This window comes from Pseudorca crassidens, chromosome 2 (assembly GCF_039906515.1).
Source record: "Pseudorca crassidens isolate mPseCra1 chromosome 2, mPseCra1.hap1, whole genome shotgun sequence".
Taxonomy (NCBI): domain Eukaryota; kingdom Metazoa; phylum Chordata; class Mammalia; order Artiodactyla; family Delphinidae; genus Pseudorca; species Pseudorca crassidens.
In genome coordinates, this window is record NC_090297.1 from 73,700,250 (window position 1) to 73,720,732 (window position 20,483).

Consider the following 20,483-nt stretch of genomic DNA (forward strand, 5'->3'; position numbering starts at 1 on the left):
CCGTTAAATGAATGAATGAGTGCAGTAAAATTGACTCACCTTAACAACTTAGCCTTACAACTTAGTGTCGTTTTCTTCTAGACAGTTCTCCTCCATCAATCTTTACCATTTCCCTTCCTGATCTGCCCCCTCCCCTCAACCCTCACACACAGACAGTGTGACAGGGGGAGAAGGGGAGGGCATCAACACTGAATGAGAAGGTCCTGACTGCCAGCATGCGTTCTAGTCGTATGGCTAGACACTGGAAGAGGTGGAGTTTGAACTCAGCACCCCATTACGAGATTTCATGCTTTTCTTCCCCCTTTTTTGGATCACTCCCCATCCTCAAAATGTTTCCTCCTTCCTTTAACTCTCTCTTCCCATTTCTGTAATAAAAGAGGACTTTCCAAGAGACAAGAAAGTTGCCACCACCATTCCGCGATGTGCATTCAGGGCTCAGACAGAGGCCCCAGTTGAAAAATATCATCCCCGTTGGTTTGAAATGAAGATTGAAGCATCACTTTTAGAAATGACCCCATGTGTCTTGAAAACATTTTATCATTTTAAAATTTCCTATTGAAATACCAAGACCCCTTAGAGGAGTGACTCCTTAAGCCTTTATAAACTAATATCATAATTTACTTCCAACAGTAATCCCTTCTAGAAAAAAAAATCCTATAGAAATGAAACTTGAATTTGTAATCAGAAGTGGGGTTAGAACAAGTAGTGGGAATCCTCGAAGGAGGATAAAGAGAAGTCAAGGGAAACCAAAGGCAAACTTTATCTATTTCTGCTTTTCCTATACAGCTGGCCTTGATCACCAGCATCTATGTGAGCCAACCAGACTTTGAATCCTCAGTTGTCTCAATCATAAAAGGATTTCCAGATGCAGGGTTACATATGTTTGAGTCCATAGTCTTGGGACTCAGGTTCCTTGAATTCAGCCTCAGTACTCTCCATGCCTCTCCTCCCCTATTTATGGGCAGTATTTCCTTGATAGAATGACTTAACCTCTCTCTACCTTAATTTTCTCATCTGCAGGAGATGATAATCATAACTATTTCCTAGAGATGATAGATGTCTAAGATGATACACATAAAGGACTTAGTAACTTAGTAAAATGGCTGTCCAGGAGGAAATGCTCTATAAAATTATTATGATGATTTTGCCCTAATTGACCTTTTCTTATTGACATCAACTCCCTGTAAATACTTCCCATGTTTCACAAAAGTTCATTGGGTTCTGAAAACTCCTTCTGACATGCCATCCCTATCCACCTCCAGCCCTGTGATGAGATTTATTGATCTTTGGGGAGTGTCAGTCTGCTAGGCAACTTTGAAATGATCTACTTTCTTGCTAGAATCTGAAAATGGAGAAAGCAGTTGCATTTTCTAATGTGTTTTGACCTCAGTTTCACGTGGAATAAAACATCTCACGTTCTCAAAGACAGTTCACTACTGCCACAGTTTAGGCAGAACGCAAAACATCTACTCTGGTGTGCTCATCATTCTATGAACAACGACAAAAACCTATTCTCTTTGAATTTGAAAAATACATTTTCTTGGCACGCATCAGACACCCTGGATGAAATCTGGGAGCTTATTTTATCTTCTCTGTTGGCGGTGCCCCAGCTTTCTGAACACTGGTAGGAACCTGAGCCTTTCAAATTCATGGGCCCATCAACTAAAAATACGATGCTTCACACACTCTTAAAAAAAGATTCCAGTTTAGACTAACAAGAAGTAATTCAACCCAAAAGACTGTCCTTTTCTAGGTTACTTCCTATGAAACCACTTAATCAGCTCTTTTTTGCCTTTCTGCCATGGTTATGGAGTAACGCAAAAGGAAGATTTTCACATTTTACTTTGCTAGAACATAATCTTTTCTAACTTTCAGTGTCCTCCTACACACTTAACAGATTGTGGTTTATCTCTCAGAGAAGCATACATCCTACCCCTTCAGGTCTCTAAGAAACTGCAAATTAATAGAAACTAAGCCTGATTCCTTACCTACGCATCAAGTGTCACAAAGCACAAAGCTTTACCGAGCCAAGAAAAAAAAATCCTGTCATGAAGGGGATAATTGCTTCCACACTTAACACCTCCAAAAAGGACACAAATAGCTAAAAGGAGGATATTTTAAAACTATATTAAATCATTCTAGTAGAAAACCTCAAATTTGTAAAGTGCTAGAAAAAGTGAAGATCAATTAAATATCATTTGCCTTTGAGAGTCCACTTAGCTCATGAAGGTAGGTTGAAAGCTCCCTGTGTGCAATTCTGGATGGGGAGAGATGATGTCACCCAGATGGAAGGAAGTTAACTGGGTTTTTGTACAATGAGGTGATGATCAAGATGATTTTTAAAAGATCTTGTGCTTGCCAAGAACTTTTATTTTGGAATAACTGAAGAGTGTCTTAGTCTTGATATCAAAATGACACAAGCAGCCTTCTTGGCAGTGGCCATCTCTGTCCTGAGTCTCCCACTTTCCCCATCTCATTTCTTCCATCTGCCCTGCTTGACACCTCTTAAATCTCTTCTCCTCCAGGACTTTAGTTTTATCAATCCCCTTCCTAAAATCTTCCTCCTACCCCTACTAGTCTCCATGTCAGTAGACTTTTTTTTTCACCACTACAAGACAGTATGTCTTTTTTTTTTTTTTTTTTTAACATCTTTATTGGGGTATAATTGCTTTACAATGGTGTGTTAGTTTCTGCTTTATAACAAAGTGAATCAGTCATACATAAACATATGTTCCCATATGTCTTCCCTGTTGCGTCTCCCTCAGTATGTCTTATTTGAAACCTCTTCTCTATCTTCCATTCCTCTATTTGGTTATGCTTTAGTTGAATTTTTATAATTAGTGTCAGATTGGGAGAAATTTGATGCTTAAAGAATTATGAATTATAATTCTAATTGTGTGTGTGTGTTTGGGGGGCGGGTGTTGGGGAGATTCTCTGCTTAGTTCAACTAGTTTAAATCAGTGACTCAACCATCCCAGCGACTTCAAGGCTTGGCTAAGCTTGTAGTTCACAAAGACTCACAGAGAAACAGTTTGGAAGATCGAGGTTCCATATAACACCTACATCAACAGCCTGTACCGCACACGCAGAGCCTAGCTCTCCTCTCGGAGCTGGGGAAGTCACAAAAATAACACCAGCCCTCATCCCTTTGGTGAAAAAATTTCTCTCTCTCTTCCAGATTCTCCCATGGAACTAGCAGACTTTGAAACAGCTAAAAGAACACTTAATGATGTAGCTTAAAAAGATACCCTAGGAAAAAATAGTGTAATGGGAGTTTTATAGCAATTCTCAGGGCCTAAAGTGGGTGCTTCAGATTCAGTAGGCTTTCTATAAATGTTTGTTCAATTAATAAGAATGAATCCAGTCCACCAGGAGAAACCCAGTTACATACCCTGCTGGGAAAATTTGCAGGCTGAATGGGTGATTAAGTACATGTGTTTGAGGGGGCAGAATTCTCACTATCCTAGCCAGCCCCCCACAAAAAGCCCTACTTAGAGGTTTGTAACAACAGCCTTCAGCATGTGAATTGGGGGGTGTGTGTTTGTGTAAGATGATTATTTTCTTTAGTTAAGCCTATGCAAGGGCATTTCTTATGACAGTGATTGTACACTGAATCACCTCATGATATCTGCAGTTTTAGCTCCTGGAAAATAAGCAAATTAAGAATTAAACTTTGTTACCAAAAAAAACCGGCATAGACCCCTACTCTCCAAAGAGGGACAGAGTACAAATGTCATCTTCAAACAGACAACACAGGAAGATACACACACTCAGGAACGTGCGCACACATACCGCACACACCCAAGGCAGCAGATGCCTGCTTCCCTGCTGACCCCTGCCAGCCCCAGCATGCTATGGGAGAGGGGAGGGGCTGGACTCCAGACAAGTCAAGCTGGAGCTCTGGGAACACTGCCACAGTGATCGCAACACCCTGAAGTTTTCTGCAGAAAGAAAAAGCTTTGGCCTGATTCTGTTGATTAGTTTCCTCCCGGTAGCAGCCAGGTGACTAGAATTCAGGCTGATGATAGCTCCTGGCAATTCCTGGAAAGAACAAGGGTGTGAAGAGCAGCCTGTTTTCTTCCTATGATCAGCTGAGCCCTATATTTGGCCACTGCACTTCCACCTCCAGGGGTCTGCTAAATATTCTTGCAGAGGGAGGTCACCAATGATGCCTACTTGCCAAACTGCACACTCTCTTCAGTCTTCTTTTAAACCAAACTTCTTAACCTTCCTGTGGCAGAGACCACTAGCAGGTCCTCCTCCTCCTGGGTCCCCAGCTAGACTACATTTCCTGGCCTTCCTTGCAGTTAGGTGTGGCTGTGTGATTGGGTTCTCTTCATTTGATGTGCTCTGTGCTACTTCAGGCCTTGAGCAGTTTCGCCTCCTCCTTTTTTTCTTGAAGGTCTTTTCTTCTCCTCGTTGTCTGGTATGCGGAATCTACTCTGAAGGTGATCCCAGAAAGTGAGGATCAAAACTGTCTGGTTGCGTCAACCTGGATTCCTGAATAACTTCCTGGAGAGGAGCATCCTCCCAACACACCACACACACACACACACACACACACACACACACACACACACACACACACACACACACACACATTGAACTTGACTTTTACAAAAAGCTGTAAACGTCATGTGTGAAGCCACTACATATAAGCCTACTTATTATGCATTCTATTATCTCAATAACTATCCCTCATTTCTTGAAATGTATTTTCCCTTTGCTTCCATGGCACCACTGTCTCCAAGCCTCCACCTGTCCCTCTGACCATTCTTCTCTCTCACTCTTTAAACTGTCCAACACTTAAACTGGGGAATTTTCCCCCAGGCCCTCTCATCTTTCCTCTTCTGACTTTATATGTTTTTCTGGATTGTTCCTTCTTCCCCATGGCTTCACCAACCAATTTGGAAATAGATAGTCTCCAAATCCATCCCTTATTCCCAAACTTACCAGCTTCCTCTGGAAACTTCCTCATTATATGTATTATTCTTAGTCAACACCCACAAGTCCCTGACTTTAGGATAACTTTAACCCCTCCTTCTCTCTAACCTTCCATCCTTACTCAAATACTCAGACTTATAAGCACACTTCAGAAATGCCTCACATAATGTCTCTCCCCAACCTCTGTAGTCTTTTCATCTCTACCTCTTCTGCCTTAGTTCAGACTCCATCATTTCTTCATCTCTGCAACAAGTCTCCAAATGTCTCACTACTGCCTGTTTCTCCAGCCAGTTTACCATAACCTTGGTCAGAATTACTAAACAGTACACACATACACATAAAGACCTTTCCTGGATCTCTATTATCATTCAAAATAATAATAATAACAGCTTTCTTTCAAGGAGTGCTTCTTATGTGCCAGGTACTGTGCTAAATGTTAAATTAACATTTATCTCCTTTCATTCTCTGGGTAATTGCTGAGGTAGGCACTGTTATTCTCATGTTAGAAATAAAAAAAAAACCCACTGAAGTAGTATATTTAATGTGCTCACAGTCACAAAGTTATTAAGTAGAGAAGCTCAAATTCAAAAACAGTTCAGTATTCATACAATAAAGTTAGGAAATCATCCACATGCGATGCTAGTAGGGAGGTTAAAGGACAAAAGTAGTCAATTCATTTGTATCCATGATAAGCAGTTAAGGGATACACAGAACAATTAGATGTAAAATATAATATCAAAAACAGTAATCATGAAGGGAGCAGAGTACAAATGCAAGGTATCTATATATAGAGAGATTGCTATACAAAAACCTCATGGTAAACACAAAACAAAAATACCCACAAAAAAGAAAAAGAAATCCAAACATAATACTAAAGATAGTCATCAAATCACAAGAGAAGGGAAAAAAAGAAGAAAGGGGAAAAAAGAAGAACTACCAAAACAAATCCAAAACATTAACAAAATGACAATAGGAACATACATATTGATAATTATCCTAAACATAAATGGACTAAATGTTTCAACCAAAAGACATAGACTGGTTAATGGATAAAAAAGCAGCATCCATATATGTGCTGCCTACAAGAGACTCACTTCAGACCTAGAGACACACAAGACTGAAAGTGAGGGGATAGAAAAAGGTATTCCATGCAAATGGAAATCAAAAGAAAGCTGAAGTAGCAATACTTATATCAGACAAAATAGACTTTAAAATAAAGACTGTCACAAGAGACAAAGGACACTCCATAATAATCAAAGGATCAATCCGAAAAGAAGATATAACAATTGTAAATATATATGCACCCAACATGGGAGCACCTTAATATATAAGGCAAATGTTAACAGACATAAAAGGAGAAATTGACAGTAACATAATAACAGTGGGGGACATTAGCTCTCCATTACATCAATGGACAGATCATCCAGATAGAAAATCAATAAGGAAACACAGACCTTAAATGATACATTAGATCAGCTGGCCTTACTTGATATTTATAGAACATTCCATCTGAAAGCAGCAGAATACACATTCTTTTCAAGTGCACATGGAACATTCTCCAGGATAGATCACACACTGAGCAACAAAGCAAGCCTTGGTAAATTTAAGAAAATTGAAATCATATCAAGATCTTTTCCAACCGCAGCACTATGAGGCTAGAAATCAACTACAAGAAAAAAATTACAAAAAAACACAAACACGTGGAGGCTAAACAATATGTTGCTAAACAGCCAATGGATCACTGAAGAAGTCAAAGAGGAAATCAAAAAATACCTAGAGACAAGTGAAAATGAAAACACAATGATCCAAAACCTATGGGACACAGAAAAAGCAGTTCTAAGAGGGACGTTTATAGCAATACAAGCTTACCTCAGGAAACAAGAAAAATCTCAAATAAACAACCTAATCCTATGCATAAAGCAAATAGAGAAAGAAGAATAAACAAAACCCAAAGTTAGTAGAAGGAAAGAAATCATAAATATCAGAACAGAAATAAATGAAATAGAGACTAAAAAAAATAGAAAAGATCAATGAAACTAAAACTGGTTCCTTGAAAAGATAAATAAAATTGATAAACCTTTAGCCAGACTCATGAAGAAAAAAAGATAGAGGGCCCAAATCAAAATCAGAAATGAAGAAGGAGCAGTTACAACTGACACCACAGAAATACAATATGCCAATAAATTGGACAACCTAGACGAAATGGACAAATTCTTAGAAAGGTACAATCTCCCAAGACTGAACCAGGGAGAAATAGAAAATATGCACAGGACAATTAACAGTAGTGAAATGGAATCAGTAATTTAAAAACTCCCAATGAATAAAATTGCTGGACCAGATGGCATCACAGGTGAATTCTATGAAACATTTAGAGAAGAGTTAACAACTACCCTTCTGAAACTATTCCAAAAAATTGCAGAGGAAGGAACACTTCCAAATTCGTTCTATAAGGCCACCATCACCCTGATACCAAAACCAGACAAAGATACCACAAAGAAAGAAAATTGTAGGTCAATAACACTGATGAACATAAATGCAAAAATCTTCAACAAAATACTAGCAAACTGAATCCAACAGTACATTAAAAGGCTCATACAACATAATCAAGTGGGATTTATCCCAGGGATGCAAGGACTTTTCAAAATCCACAAATCCATCAGTGTGATACACCACATTAACAAATTGAAGAATAAAAACCATATGGTCATCTCAATTGATGCAGAAAAAGCTTTTGATAAAATTCAACATCCATTTATGATAAAAACTCTCCAGAAAGTGAGCATAGAGAGAACATACCTCAACATAATAAAGGCCATATATGACAAACCCACAGCTAACATCATGCTTAATGGTGAGAAGCTGAAAGCATTTCCTCCAAGATCAGGAACAAGACAAGGATGCTCACTCTAGCCACTTTTATTCAACATAGTTCTGGAAGTCCTAGCCATAGAAATCAGAGAAGCAAAATAAATAAAAGGAATCCAAATTGGAAAAGAAGCAAAACTGTCACTGTTTGCCGATGACATGATGCTATACGTAGAACATCCTAAAGATGCTGCCAGAAAACTACTAAGCTCATCAATGAGTTTGGTAAAGTTGCTGGATACAAAATTAATACACAGAAATCTGCTGCATTTCTATACACTAACAATGAAAGATTGGAAAGAGAAATTAAGGAACAATCCCATTTACCATCGCATCAAAAGGAATAAAATACCTAGAAATAAACCTACCTAAGGAGGCAGAAGACCTGTACTCCAAAAACTGTAAGACACTGATGAAAGAACTTCAAGATGACACAAACAGATGGAAACATATACCATGTTCTTGGATTGGAAGAATCAATATTGTTAAGATGCCCATACTACCCAAGGCAATCTACAGATTCAATACAATCCTTATCAAATTACCAATGGCATTTTTCACAGAAATAGAGCAAAAAAAAATTTAATTCGTATGGAAACACAAAAGACCCTGGATAGCAAAAGCAATCTTGAGAAAGAAGAACAGAGCTGGAGACATCATGCTCCCTGACTTCAGACTATACTACAAAGCTACAGTAATCAAAACAGCATGGTACTAGCACAAAAACAGACATATAGATCAATGTTACAGGATAGAAAGCCCAGAAATAAACCCATGCACTTATGGTCAATTAATCTATGACAAAGAGGCAAGAATTTACAATGGAGAAAAGACAGTCTCTTCAATAAGTGGTGCTGGGAAAAGAGGACAGCTACATGTAAAAGAATGAACATAGAACATTCTCTAATACCATATACAAAAATAAACTCAAAATGGATTAAAGACATAAATGTAACACTGGATAGTATAAAACTCCTAGAGGAAAACATTGGCAGAACACTGTTTGACATAAATCGCAGAAATACTTTTATGGATTCATCTCCTAGAGTAATAGAAATAAAACCAGAAATAAACAAATGGGACCTAACTAAACTTAAAAGTTTTGCATAGCAAAGAAACCATAGCAAAAGAACCATAAACAAAATGGCAAAAGAAACCATAAACAAAATGAATAGCATAGAGCATAGCAAAAGAAACCATAGCAAAAGAAACCATAAACAAAATGAATAGACATAGCAAAAGAAACCATAGCAAAAGAAACCATAAACAAAATGCATAGCAAAAGAAACCATAGCAAAAGAAACCATAAACAAAATGAATAGACAACCTATGGACTGGGAGAAAATATTTGCAAACAATGCTACTGACAAGGGATTAATTTCCAAAATGTACAAACAGCTCATATAGCTTAATATCAAAAAAAACAAAGAACCCAATAAAAAAAAATGGGCAGAAGACCTAAATAGGCATTTCTCCAGAGAAGACATACAAATGGCCAACAGGCACTTGAACAGATGCTCAATATTGCTAATTATTAGAGAAATGCAAATCAAAACTACAATGAGATATCACTCTCACAGGTCAGAATGGCCATTATTAAAATGTCTATTAATACTAAAATCTGGAGAGGGTGTGGAGAAAAAGGAACCTTCCTGCACTGTTTGTGGGAATGTAATTTAGTGCAGCCACTATGCAGAACAGTATGGAGGTTCCTTAAGAAACTAAAAATACTAAAAATAGTTAATCATATGATCCTGCAATCCCACTCCTGGGCATGTATCCAGAGAAAATTCTGATTTGAAAAGATACATGCATCCCAATGTTCACAGCCACACTGTTTACAGTAGCCAAGACATGGAATCAACCTAAATGTCCATCAACAGATGAATGGATAAAGAATATTACTCAGCCATAAAAAAGTGTGAAATAATGACATCTGCAGCAATATGGATGGACCTAGAGATTTTCATATTAAGTGAAGTAAATCAGATAGAGAAAGACAAATATCATATGATATCACTTACATGTGGAATCTAAAAAAAATGATACAAATGGACTTATTTAAAAAATAGAAATAGACCCACAGAAATAGGAAACAAACTTATGGTTACCAAAGGGGATAGAAGGAGTTGCGGGGGAGATAAATTGGGAATTTGGGATTAACATATACACACTACTATATATAAAATAAATAAACAACAAGGACCTACTGTATAGTACATGGAACTATATTCAGTATCTTGTAATAATCTCTAGTGGAAAAGAATCTGAAAAAGAATATATACATATACATGTATGTATGTGTGTGTGTGTATAACTGAATCACTTTACTGTACACCTGAAACTAACACAACATTGTAAATTAACTACACTTCAATTTAAAAAAGGTTTAAAAAAATCTGTTAATAAAAATAGCAAAGCAGGAAAAAAAAACAAAAACAAAATGAAAACAGTCTAGTCTGACAAGACCTATGGACTTAACTACCATGCAAAAACTGCCTCCTAGTTACACCAATTTTTTTTTTTTTTTGGTCATGCTGCATGGCTTGCAAGATCTTAGTCCCCTGACCAGAGATCAAACCCGGGCCCTCAACAGTGAAAGTGCAGAGTCCTAACCACTGGACCGCCAGGAATTCCCTAGTTAGGCCAATCTTGCTAGTATGGTACATTAGGCCCAAACCAAGCTCTTCATCCTCATCTCTGCACCTTACATTCTAAAAACTGAACCCTTCAACCCTACTACCGTTGCTCAAATTCTTTGCCCTTTCAACACTAAAATCATTTGCCTAGTATGGTGATCTACATAAGGCAGATGCTCGAAATATTTGTTTCCCTCTTCCACTCTTTATGACTCCTACCCATGTACATTCTGTTTCTTCTGTCTGTAATTTCCTTTCCCCTTTCTATGTCCAGCACATTCTGAATCATTTTTCAAAAGTCAGTTGGAATATTTCCTCCTCCCCCATCAAGCCTTCCAGACTGCCCTAGAAAGAGTTAGTTTTCTGCACCTCTTTACTCCCATAGCATACCTTTAATTCCTTCATAGTGGTCTTTGGCCCCTCATATTGCAATAATCTATTTATAAGTCTATCTCCTACTATTCATCTACTGTGAACTCACGAGGGTCAGAGAATGTCTTATTCATGTCTGAATCTACCACCACTAGTATACCTAACAAGTCCTCAAAATCATTATTGAATGAATAGTATTTCAATCAATGACATAAATATATTTTATACAGGCTCTTATCTTTTTAGTTAGTTCTCCTGAAATCTAATTCTAGCCCCTGCTATTATTTTACATAATTAAAAGTGGAATGAGAAACATGTTAAGTATTGTAAAAATCACTCAAAATGGTTTAAAGCTAACCAATATGGCAGCCACTAGCCACATGTGGCTATGAAGCCCTTGGAATATGGTAAATGGGAAATGAGACGTCCTGTAAATATAAAATAAACACAGAAATTCAAATATTAAATATTTCATTAATAATTTTTATATTTATTACATATGTAAGTGGCATTTGGGATATATTAGGTTAAATAAAAAGTATTGTTAACATTAATTTGTTTCTACTTTTCTAATGTGACTACTAGGAAATTTTAAAATTAGATATGTGGCTTGCATTATATTTCTGCTGGGAAATACCAGTTTAAAGTTTATAATTTTACAGGGGTATTCACTGTGATTTGGGTAGGAAAACACTGGCCTGGGGAATCAGGAACCTCTCTCCTCCAAAATCACATACATAAAGCAAGAAAGAAGGAAGGAAAGAAAGGAAGTTACATTTTAACTAACAAACAGCTCAGTAAACAAGTTAATATATCACATGACTACATATTTGGAGGATTAAAAAAATCATTATCTTTTCAACTTAACAACTAGTTATTCAGTCTTCTTTATATAATAATAATTTCATAACTGTTAATCAAACACTGAAAAGGCCCTGGCTGTGTCTAGAATTTAATACAGATAGGGAAAAATATTAAATGATAGCTAAAACACTAGGACTTCCTAAGGGAAGGCATTATCCAATAGAACTTAGAATGAGAAGAACTTATATTTTATTAACCTTTTAAAATTTCTGACATTTATGAGATGTCACCTCAAATTCTTACTAAAGAGAGCTAGAGAAGAAAGAAAGAAAGATACAGAAAGGAAAAGAAATAAAATGAAAGAAACAAGCAGGAAAGGGAAGGAAAGGAGAAGAAAAAAGAGAAGAGGAAAATAGAAAAGAAAAAATTTCAGAGTCCACACTCTCAATTTATAATGATCATTAAAGTTTATTTTTTATTAGGATAGAGACATTTCTAGCATGGTGGTTCTATGGTTCTTAGAGGTTTTCTAGTCTAAGTCTTAGTCAATTATTGAACTCTGCTCTGACAACCTCAACAAATCAGTGGAAGACACACTTTGCTAAGTTCAATAATCAGTACTAACAAGGTCTATATTGTAATAATGTTCCACAGTTAATTTTTAGATTTCTTGGTAAATAGAAAGAATTATATAATTGTCACTGCTATTTTTAAATGAGGTTTATTTTATGGTAACTATAATAATATCAGTGGTTTTATTATTATGACAAAATTTCAAGGAAATGTGATTGTTATTTTCTAGGTATTTCCTATAAAGGTTATTATAATCAAAGCATGGTATGGTACAAAAATTACTGGTCAGAAAATTCAGAGATTTGAGCTTTTGTCAGCCTGTGCCCTTTTTTCCCTCACTTCAAAATCATGCAATAAAAATGATCTACCCTACTCAACCCACAGATTTGTTGCAAAGGGTATTATTTCATTTTTATATTTTTAAGATAAAAAGCAGATAGTTCTTTAATGTAATCCAAGGTCACACTGTTCATTCCCATCTCAGATTTAAAAGACTTCAAAATTCTCTACAGTTTTCCTGGGTGTTAATAAACAGAGTTGTTTAGAAGAAAAAAAAAAAAAACCCTGAAATTGCTATTGCAGAATCAAAACATGAAAAACATTTTCTCACCACTCCTCAACTGTTCAACCTCACAGAAGTGTGTTCCAGTGGGAGTATGAATAAATGCATGGACATGCTTAACTCCATTCTGAAAATTAGAAAAAAAAATATTGCCAGTAAAATTTCAACATATGTCATAAAGCCAATTTCTTTAATTAAACTGAGAGCACGAATAAGTGAGGTAACCTTTTCAAAACGCTTCCAAGGGACTTCTTCCACATAGACTTGAACTCGAATAACATGGTTAAAAGAAGAAAGGAAATGCTCACAGATATTCACAGCAAAAGTTTCTATGCTTTTGATCTGTAAAAAGAAATAAATGTGAATGATCAGAAATACTTGTCCTACTTAAAAATCATTTTTAAATATCCATGGGACTCTTTTTCCTGATAAAGTGTTTTTTTAGAATCAGAGAAACAAAGAATTAGAAAGAATTAGAGATGAATTGGTCCTAATCCCAATTTTTCACAAGGGCTCCTAAGTGTAGTTAAGGGATCACCATCACCAGGTGAGACTATCCTGTTTTTAAAAGAAAACTGTGTGCAGGAGAGGATGTGTCTATCCATCAGTGGACGAGCAAAAAGGAACTTAACGTTCAGATTCTCCTCACAGTGAGCTCAATCATCACCCATGCCAGCTAAAGTACTGCAGGATACTTCAAAACACTCTGCTCTCTTCATGAGGCTGGGAAACAGACCTCCCAGTTTCCCAAAGAAAAATGTTAATGAAGGGTCACTTCAACTTCCTTGCCTTGCAAACAGGCCTTCTATTGACCATCCCCAGCTCTCCACCCCCATAAAGCAGCTCCCTACTTCCATCCAAATTCTTCAGGTTAATCTCTAGGCAATGTTTTATGGTCCTAGTACAGTCTACAGATTATTTATGGCTTTGCCTATAATTAAGGTAGACTGTATAGGTTTCCCAAGGATAGTTTTGTTTTATACCTGTTGTCTCAGAATAATTATTAATAAGCATCCTATTTCACTCTGAAAAGTATCCTGGTTTGGATAAGAAATTATGCAGTCACTCTATCTACAATGAATAAAGTTAAATTGTTTTTAACATCCAGGTCCATTCTTTCACTTTTCTGAACTTCTCACATAGTACAGGAAATATAAGAATTTGTGTTATATAGAGACCCTCTTCTCTAACACAGTACAGAGCTTATTTTCGATTCATTTTTAAAGAAAGCAATGCCTTTTTCCATAGTCTTGCCTATACTTGCTGGGCCATTCTGATTAGCAAGAGAAAGGTTCAGGGTGTAGACAGACCTTGCAGAAATAATATTTCAATTAGTTTGTTCGGGCTTCCCTGGTGGCACAGTTGTTAAGAATCCGCCTGCCAATTTAGGGGAAACAGGTTTGAGCCCTGGCCTGGGAAGATTCCACATGCTGCGGAGCAACTAAGCCTGTGTGCCACAACTACTGAGCCTGTGCTCTAGAGCCCGTGAGCCATAACTACTGAAGCCCGCGTGCCTAGAGCTCATGCTCCGCAACAAGAGAAGCCACCACAATGAGAAGCCCACGCACTGCAACGAAGAGTAGACCCCACTCGCCGCAACTAGAGAAAGCCTCATGCAGCAACGAAGATGCAATGCAGCCATAAATAAATAAATTTCTAAAAAAAAAAATTAGCTTGCTCATTTTGTGTAATATGGGTGTGAATTTCATGCAAAAGCATGAGAAAAGAAGCTTTCCAGTCTACATTTCTTGCCTTTCTAGACTTCTTAGCAAATAAAAAAATTATCTTGAATTGCCCAGAAATCTGCTGGTCGTCCAGCACAGTTTCACTCACACTTAGAGAAACCTGAGGTAAAAGTGCTAAGAGATTAGAGTCTATCCGTTCCAAGACCCTTCTGAAAAGTACAACTACCACCAAATGTGGATGCTAAGTGGTCACGGAGTTGGGAAAATCAGGAAGGTATTAAAAGTTGGACAGATCTCAAAATGTATCTTATACTTGATTTTCTTCTAGAGTAATACCAAGAAGAGAAATGGTACTTTCTTCTATAAATGCACACCATTCTAAAAGAAAAAAATAATAGGACTCAAATAATTGCATGACAAAAATGTGTAAAATTCTATTTGGAAATCTTCTCAGGGCCTTGATTTGCCAATGATCCTAATTAAGAGATAACATGTAAATTTGTCAAGTAGGATTCTCTGCCTAAAAGATGTTGTAGTGAGTTGAGAAACAAGAAAAGAGAACAAACGGGGAAAAAAGAAGAAAAGAAAAGAGAATAAAGAGGCAAGTTTAAAAAAAATAGTAAGATTTTCTGTAAAGCTGAGACTTTTAGAATTAGAAAAGGAATTTTTTTCAATGGTTTAAATGTAAAAATAGGGTTAAAAAGTACAGGGAACTTGAAATAAGCAAGTAGTATCCTCATAATATAGTACGGTGATTTCTGCATCCAGATGGGCAGCAGCTAAGAAGTAGAATGACACATACGCCTTTGAACTTTGCCAGGACATGAACTGTGTTCTTGATGGTGTCTGTAGGGATGAGGTCTGAATTGTCTCCATGCAGGTAATCTTTTTTGGAGCTCAGAGTAAGTTGCACTGAAGTTGACACTTCTTTAATGCTGTGATATTTTCCATCGCGCTGAATATGGAGAACTTTTACCATATCCTTCCCATAGCCAGTTCGGACAAGATCCATCTCATCATTCTGCAATGAAAACAGTCATCTTAATGAAGAAGGCGAAATGAAAACAAAAAGCCAACTGCAATTTCTTTAAACCTTAATTTTATCATGTAATCATGAAAGGTAAGAGTCAGAGTATTCCTGAAAGAAAGATCATGCCCTACCTTTGAAGGAGAATGAGAATTTGTATGGAGAAAAGAGAATCACAAGGAAAAGATGAAAATATATCAGATTGGCCTGAAGAGAGACAGGTAGATGGCTTTCTTGATAATAATAAGCAACAACAATAATAACCATACCTCCTGAGCCAAACTATTTACTCTTATTTAATCTCTACTAACTTAATCCTTATATCAGCCCTATGAACTAATATTATTCGCATTTTGCAGAGGGAGAAACTGAGGTTCAAAGAATTTAAGTGACTTACCCCAGTTAGTGAAGGATAGAGCCAAGAATTCACCCTCAGGTCTGTTGACTTCAAATTGTGTACTTCTAACTACTACATAAACTGCCTTCCTCTATAAAATCTTTTGACTATGTTAACTGGAAATAATTATATCTCCTTTTTTATAGAGAGTAGTATTCTGGAGAAACTGCCCTGTGAGCAATAAAAACAATTTGAAAATCGCTTTTTCTACTTGCTGCCAGGAAGAAGAGTAATTAGTGACAGGGTCTAGAGTACCTTCAGCAGTACAGAGCCAGAGCCAAATCGCTGCAAGGAAAGCTATGCTTTTAGTGAAGAAACACTTAATAAAAGCCTGTGACTGATTCATTAGTATCCCTGTCTGAAGCTGGAGCCCTCGCTAGTGAATACGTCCATCTCCACTGCTAGACTCTGTAAGACTTGTCCCTGGGCTTTATTGGTGTTTGAGAGAAGAGGCAGGAGGGAGCAGAGGGACAGGAAAACCTATTTTATTTAGCATGAAAATTAACATTAAAATGGTAATGAGAAAAGGTGACAAAAATAAAAGTAAACCAAAAACAACATGCAGTGAGAATCTGGGGAGAGTCACAAAGAAGAAACCTCGTCTGCGATCCCATGCAGGCGATATGCTCAGATAGGCCAAGGGCTGCCTAAATATCTACCCGCATAAAAAAATCACCAAATCCCTTGGGAGGAATTTAAAAATGCTAGCCAACATCAGAAATTATTGTCATATTCTTAATCAAAGTGGGGTAGTGAAGGTTGTCTTAAATCTTGGGGATAGAGCCTGGTAGGGCATGCTGCTCTTGGTTATTGAACATACCCTGAAGGTCTGTGGTGTTTGAATTCAGTGCTTCCTCTGTACGAGGGACACATGTAAGGGACAACTCTTGGAGAGGCCCCTTGGATGCAACTGACCCAATTTTGGGGGACTCATCTTCCAGAAAAATATCAATAAGAAAACCTAAAGAGCAGACTTAAAGGATCCTAATAAGAACTATAATGCTGACAGGGAAAGAGGCACAGCTGTGTGATTGTAGTGGCTTTGAAATCAGACCAGGTCCAAATTCTGCCTTACCACTTATGGCTTTGTGGCTTGTGACAAATAATTTGATGTCCCTGAGCCTCAGTTTCCCGCTTTGTACAAATGGAGATAACTGCCCCTACAAGTTAGAGTGAATGTGAAAGGGCTGGCTCAGTCCCTGGTACCTGGTGGTACAGTGAGGTCAACCCCAGTAAGAGTGGCCATGTCAGGCCTGGCTGTGGATGTAGCAGCAGAAGAGATAACAGAGGGGAACTTGATTAAGGGCACTAGTTTTTAGAGTGGGGAGCACTGCTGGAAACAGCAGAAGGAAGACTCTGGCATGTCTCGAACCGCAAGGGATTCTACCCGGGCCAGGGAGGCACTTGGCTGGCTTGGGGTCCCTGGATGGTATGGGCTGAGGTCCCAGACCAAAGGTCTCTGAGACCTTTCATCATCCTCGGCACACAGCAGGACTTAACAAATGTTACTCCTCAGTCCCATCCCCTGCTACTAAATACCCAAGTAGGTTAGTTTGTTGAAAGCAAGTGGTACCCATGAGATACAGAGTAACATTAAATGATAGCTATCCTTCATTTCCCAACCCCTGCTCATCAGTTCAGCTTCATATCTTGCCACACCCTATTTCAAACTCCACTTCAGCTATCCTGAGCTAATTGTCGTCACCCAGGCCCTGCATGTGTTCTTCTTTGCCTGTAAGCCTCTGAATTTGCTATTACCTCTTTCTTGAACATTCTTTCTCTTCCTTGCTACCCATCTATACCAATCTCTTTACCTGCCTAACTTCTTCTGACTCAACTTTTTTAAGTCTCAGATGTCACTTCCACTAGGTAATTTGCCCCAGCCCTTCAAGTCTGGAGTAGGTGCCCCTTCTATGTGCTCTCAGAATGTTCTGTTATTGCCTTATCAGAGTCTTTATCAAATCACATTACAATAGCCTCTTCATGGGTCTGATTTGTTCAAAAATAGTAAACTATGAAAGCAGAAACAATTTCTATCTTGGTCGCCATGGCAACCCCAGTGCTCAGCAGAATGCTTGGAACACAATTGGTGCTTAATAAATGTATCATGAATGACCGAATGCTGCCCCAACACCTGCACCTCTTGTGTAGTGACATGGAATAGTTCATGAAAATCCCCCAAAGATTGCAATACAGGAAAAGCTGCTTCGGCTCAGACCCCAATCAGTAAGTTCCTCTTCCTGGGAAAGTGAGGAAAGCAACTTCTGCCCTCTGGTCACCACAGCCTGGAGATCACAGGCACAGCTAGCTGGAGAATAAAGGGCCAGGAAGGGCAGAATTGCAGGTAGACAAAGTTAGTGACACAGCACAAAGTGTTCACATTGCTAATAAGACAGAGCATTCTAGCACCGTGCAGCTATCCTGGGGTTCATGCATGACACACGTGGGAGAGGTCAGCACTCTTTAGCAAGCTCCCGCCTGGACTGTGACTTTCTGGCAAAGGCTGAGTAATCATGTGTACTGAGAAAAGAGTCAGAATAAAGAGGACAGGGCTTCCCTGGTGGCGCAGTGGTTGAGAGTCCGCCTGCCGATGCAGGGGACACGGGTTCGTGCCCCGGTCCGGGAAGATTCCACATGCCGCGGAGCTGCTGGGCCTGTGAGCCATGGCCGCTGAGCCTGCGCGTCCGGAGCCTGTGCTATGCAATGGGAGAGGCCACAGCAGTCAGAGGCCCGCGTACCGCAAAAAAAAAAAAAAAAAGAATAAAGAGGACATGACCATCTGAGACTGGAGCAGGATGGAACAAGAACAGTGTGGGACACCCAAGGTCCCTCAGCAGGACGTGACAGAACAGATAATGGCCCAGGCCAGACTGAGGCTGTTCTCATCAATAAGACCTCCCCAGTTCTGCAGTCTGAGAAACCGGAAGTAGGTGCCAGAATCCTATTGTGTATAACACACAGTGTAGGGCAGGGATCCATGTCCAAGATAACCGTACAGTAAAATCCCAAGGTTGCTCTCATCTGGAGGGTGGGCGGGTAGCTGAGAGGATGGAGTCAGACAAGCCAAGTGTGAGTCCCTCTTCCACCACCTATTAGCTCTGTGAATGGCGGCAAATTTCTTCATTTATAAAATTAATAATAGTAGTGTCCATCTAGCAGGATTGCTGTGAGGATTACAGGACATAAAAACATAAAGCACTTAGAAAAGTGCCTGGCAAATAAGAAATGTTCAATAAATGTAGCTATGATTATCATTGATAAATAATAATTATATGTCATATTTTCCATCAAAGGGTCCTTCAGTTACTGTTAGAGAGCAATAGTCAGACTGTACACCAATCCAGAGCTAGGGTGGCTAAAATCAAAGACTGCTGCTATGATATGGCCTACTTCTGCCTTCATACTTTGGTTGTCTTTCCTCAGGCTTGTGTGGCTTGAGGGAACAAAGTCATAAAAGGAAACAATTTCCTAGAGTAATACTCTGGACTTGTAACTGTCAGTAGGAGTAAATCTATACTTGGCTCTACACAAGAAAAATTCCCTTTTCTTAGACATGTCTTGAAATATAAAGGGATAGAGAATCATCGATTGCCTGCAAGTAATGTAGGAGAGAACTCTCAGAGATTTTAAATGAATCTTACGCATTTTCGCTTAGATACTGAGTGTTCTCTTATTTCCACATCATATTGAAAGTGATGTAGGTTGTCACTACAGGTCTAGGAGTTCTTAGCCTGGAGTCTGTTAAGCTCTATAAGGCCCAGTGGATGGATTTGAGGTGGAAAAAATATTAGGAAAGATAAGGGAAAACTTTTATAAATTTTAATTTTAAAATGACTAGAATTTTCTCTCAAGTATTAGAAGAGCTTTTGTAAGCATATCTCTACCCTCCATAACAGAGGGCAATACAGAAGTGCTAGCTATTTTGGACCCATCACACATATTTAAACATCAATTCAGTTGCAGTGTGCAGTGATAGATGGAAGAACTATGCGTGGAGACGTGCCTCCCTCTCTATCTTTGGAATGTGCTAGAGAAGTCCTTTCAATTTTCCACCTAGATTTTTCCTTTGCCCGGCTATTTTCTTGGACATTTGTGAACAAGAAGGCTTCTGAGAAAAACGCTGAACTAATATGAGAAAAAGGGGCACTCATATGAACCATCTTAATATCACTTTGTTGGATCTTAATAATACATAAAGATAAGAACAATAATGATGAATAATAATCTTAGAGGCATCTGGTATTTTTTGGCTGCTTAGGATCAACTAAATCTCAGATGGAAAAATATTGATATCTGCTAGCAAATGTCATGTTGCTTTAGGCTGTAGAGTGGCTTATTTTTACTATCAAGGGGGGATATGCCTTGAGTTTTGTTCAAAGTGTGGCTCCAAAGGGACTTGTCAAGCAGATGTTTCAAGCACAATATAACTACTCATATGCATAATTATTGCAGAAAGGGCGATCTGTCACCTAATGAAGACTCCATCTACAGGTGCTCCGTTATTTTCATACTTCTGCCTATTACAAAGGATGAGAGACTCATCACTAAATGTCAAGGGAGATACTAATTTTCTTCTTGCCAGCCTCTCCATAGTACCAAGAGCCTTAGGGCAGGG

The 20,483-nt window shown here is 38.3% G+C and overlaps 1 protein-coding gene across 3 annotated transcripts in view; it reads right to left on the bottom strand.

Moving 5' to 3' along the window:
* Positions 1-20,483, bottom strand: part of LOC137218913 (uricase) — a 126,941-nt gene that overhangs the window by 9,489 nt on the left and 96,969 nt on the right. For all 3 annotated transcript variants that reach the window (XM_067726720.1, XM_067726722.1, XM_067726719.1), the window contains 3 exons: positions 15,247-15,465; positions 12,985-13,101; positions 12,808-12,886 (listed from right to left, as the gene is read on the bottom strand). In XM_067726720.1, the coding sequence (XP_067582821.1) occupies positions 12,808-12,886; positions 12,985-13,101; positions 15,247-15,465 (415 nt within the window). The remainder of the gene's footprint in view (positions 1-12,807; positions 12,887-12,984; positions 13,102-15,246; positions 15,466-20,483) is intronic.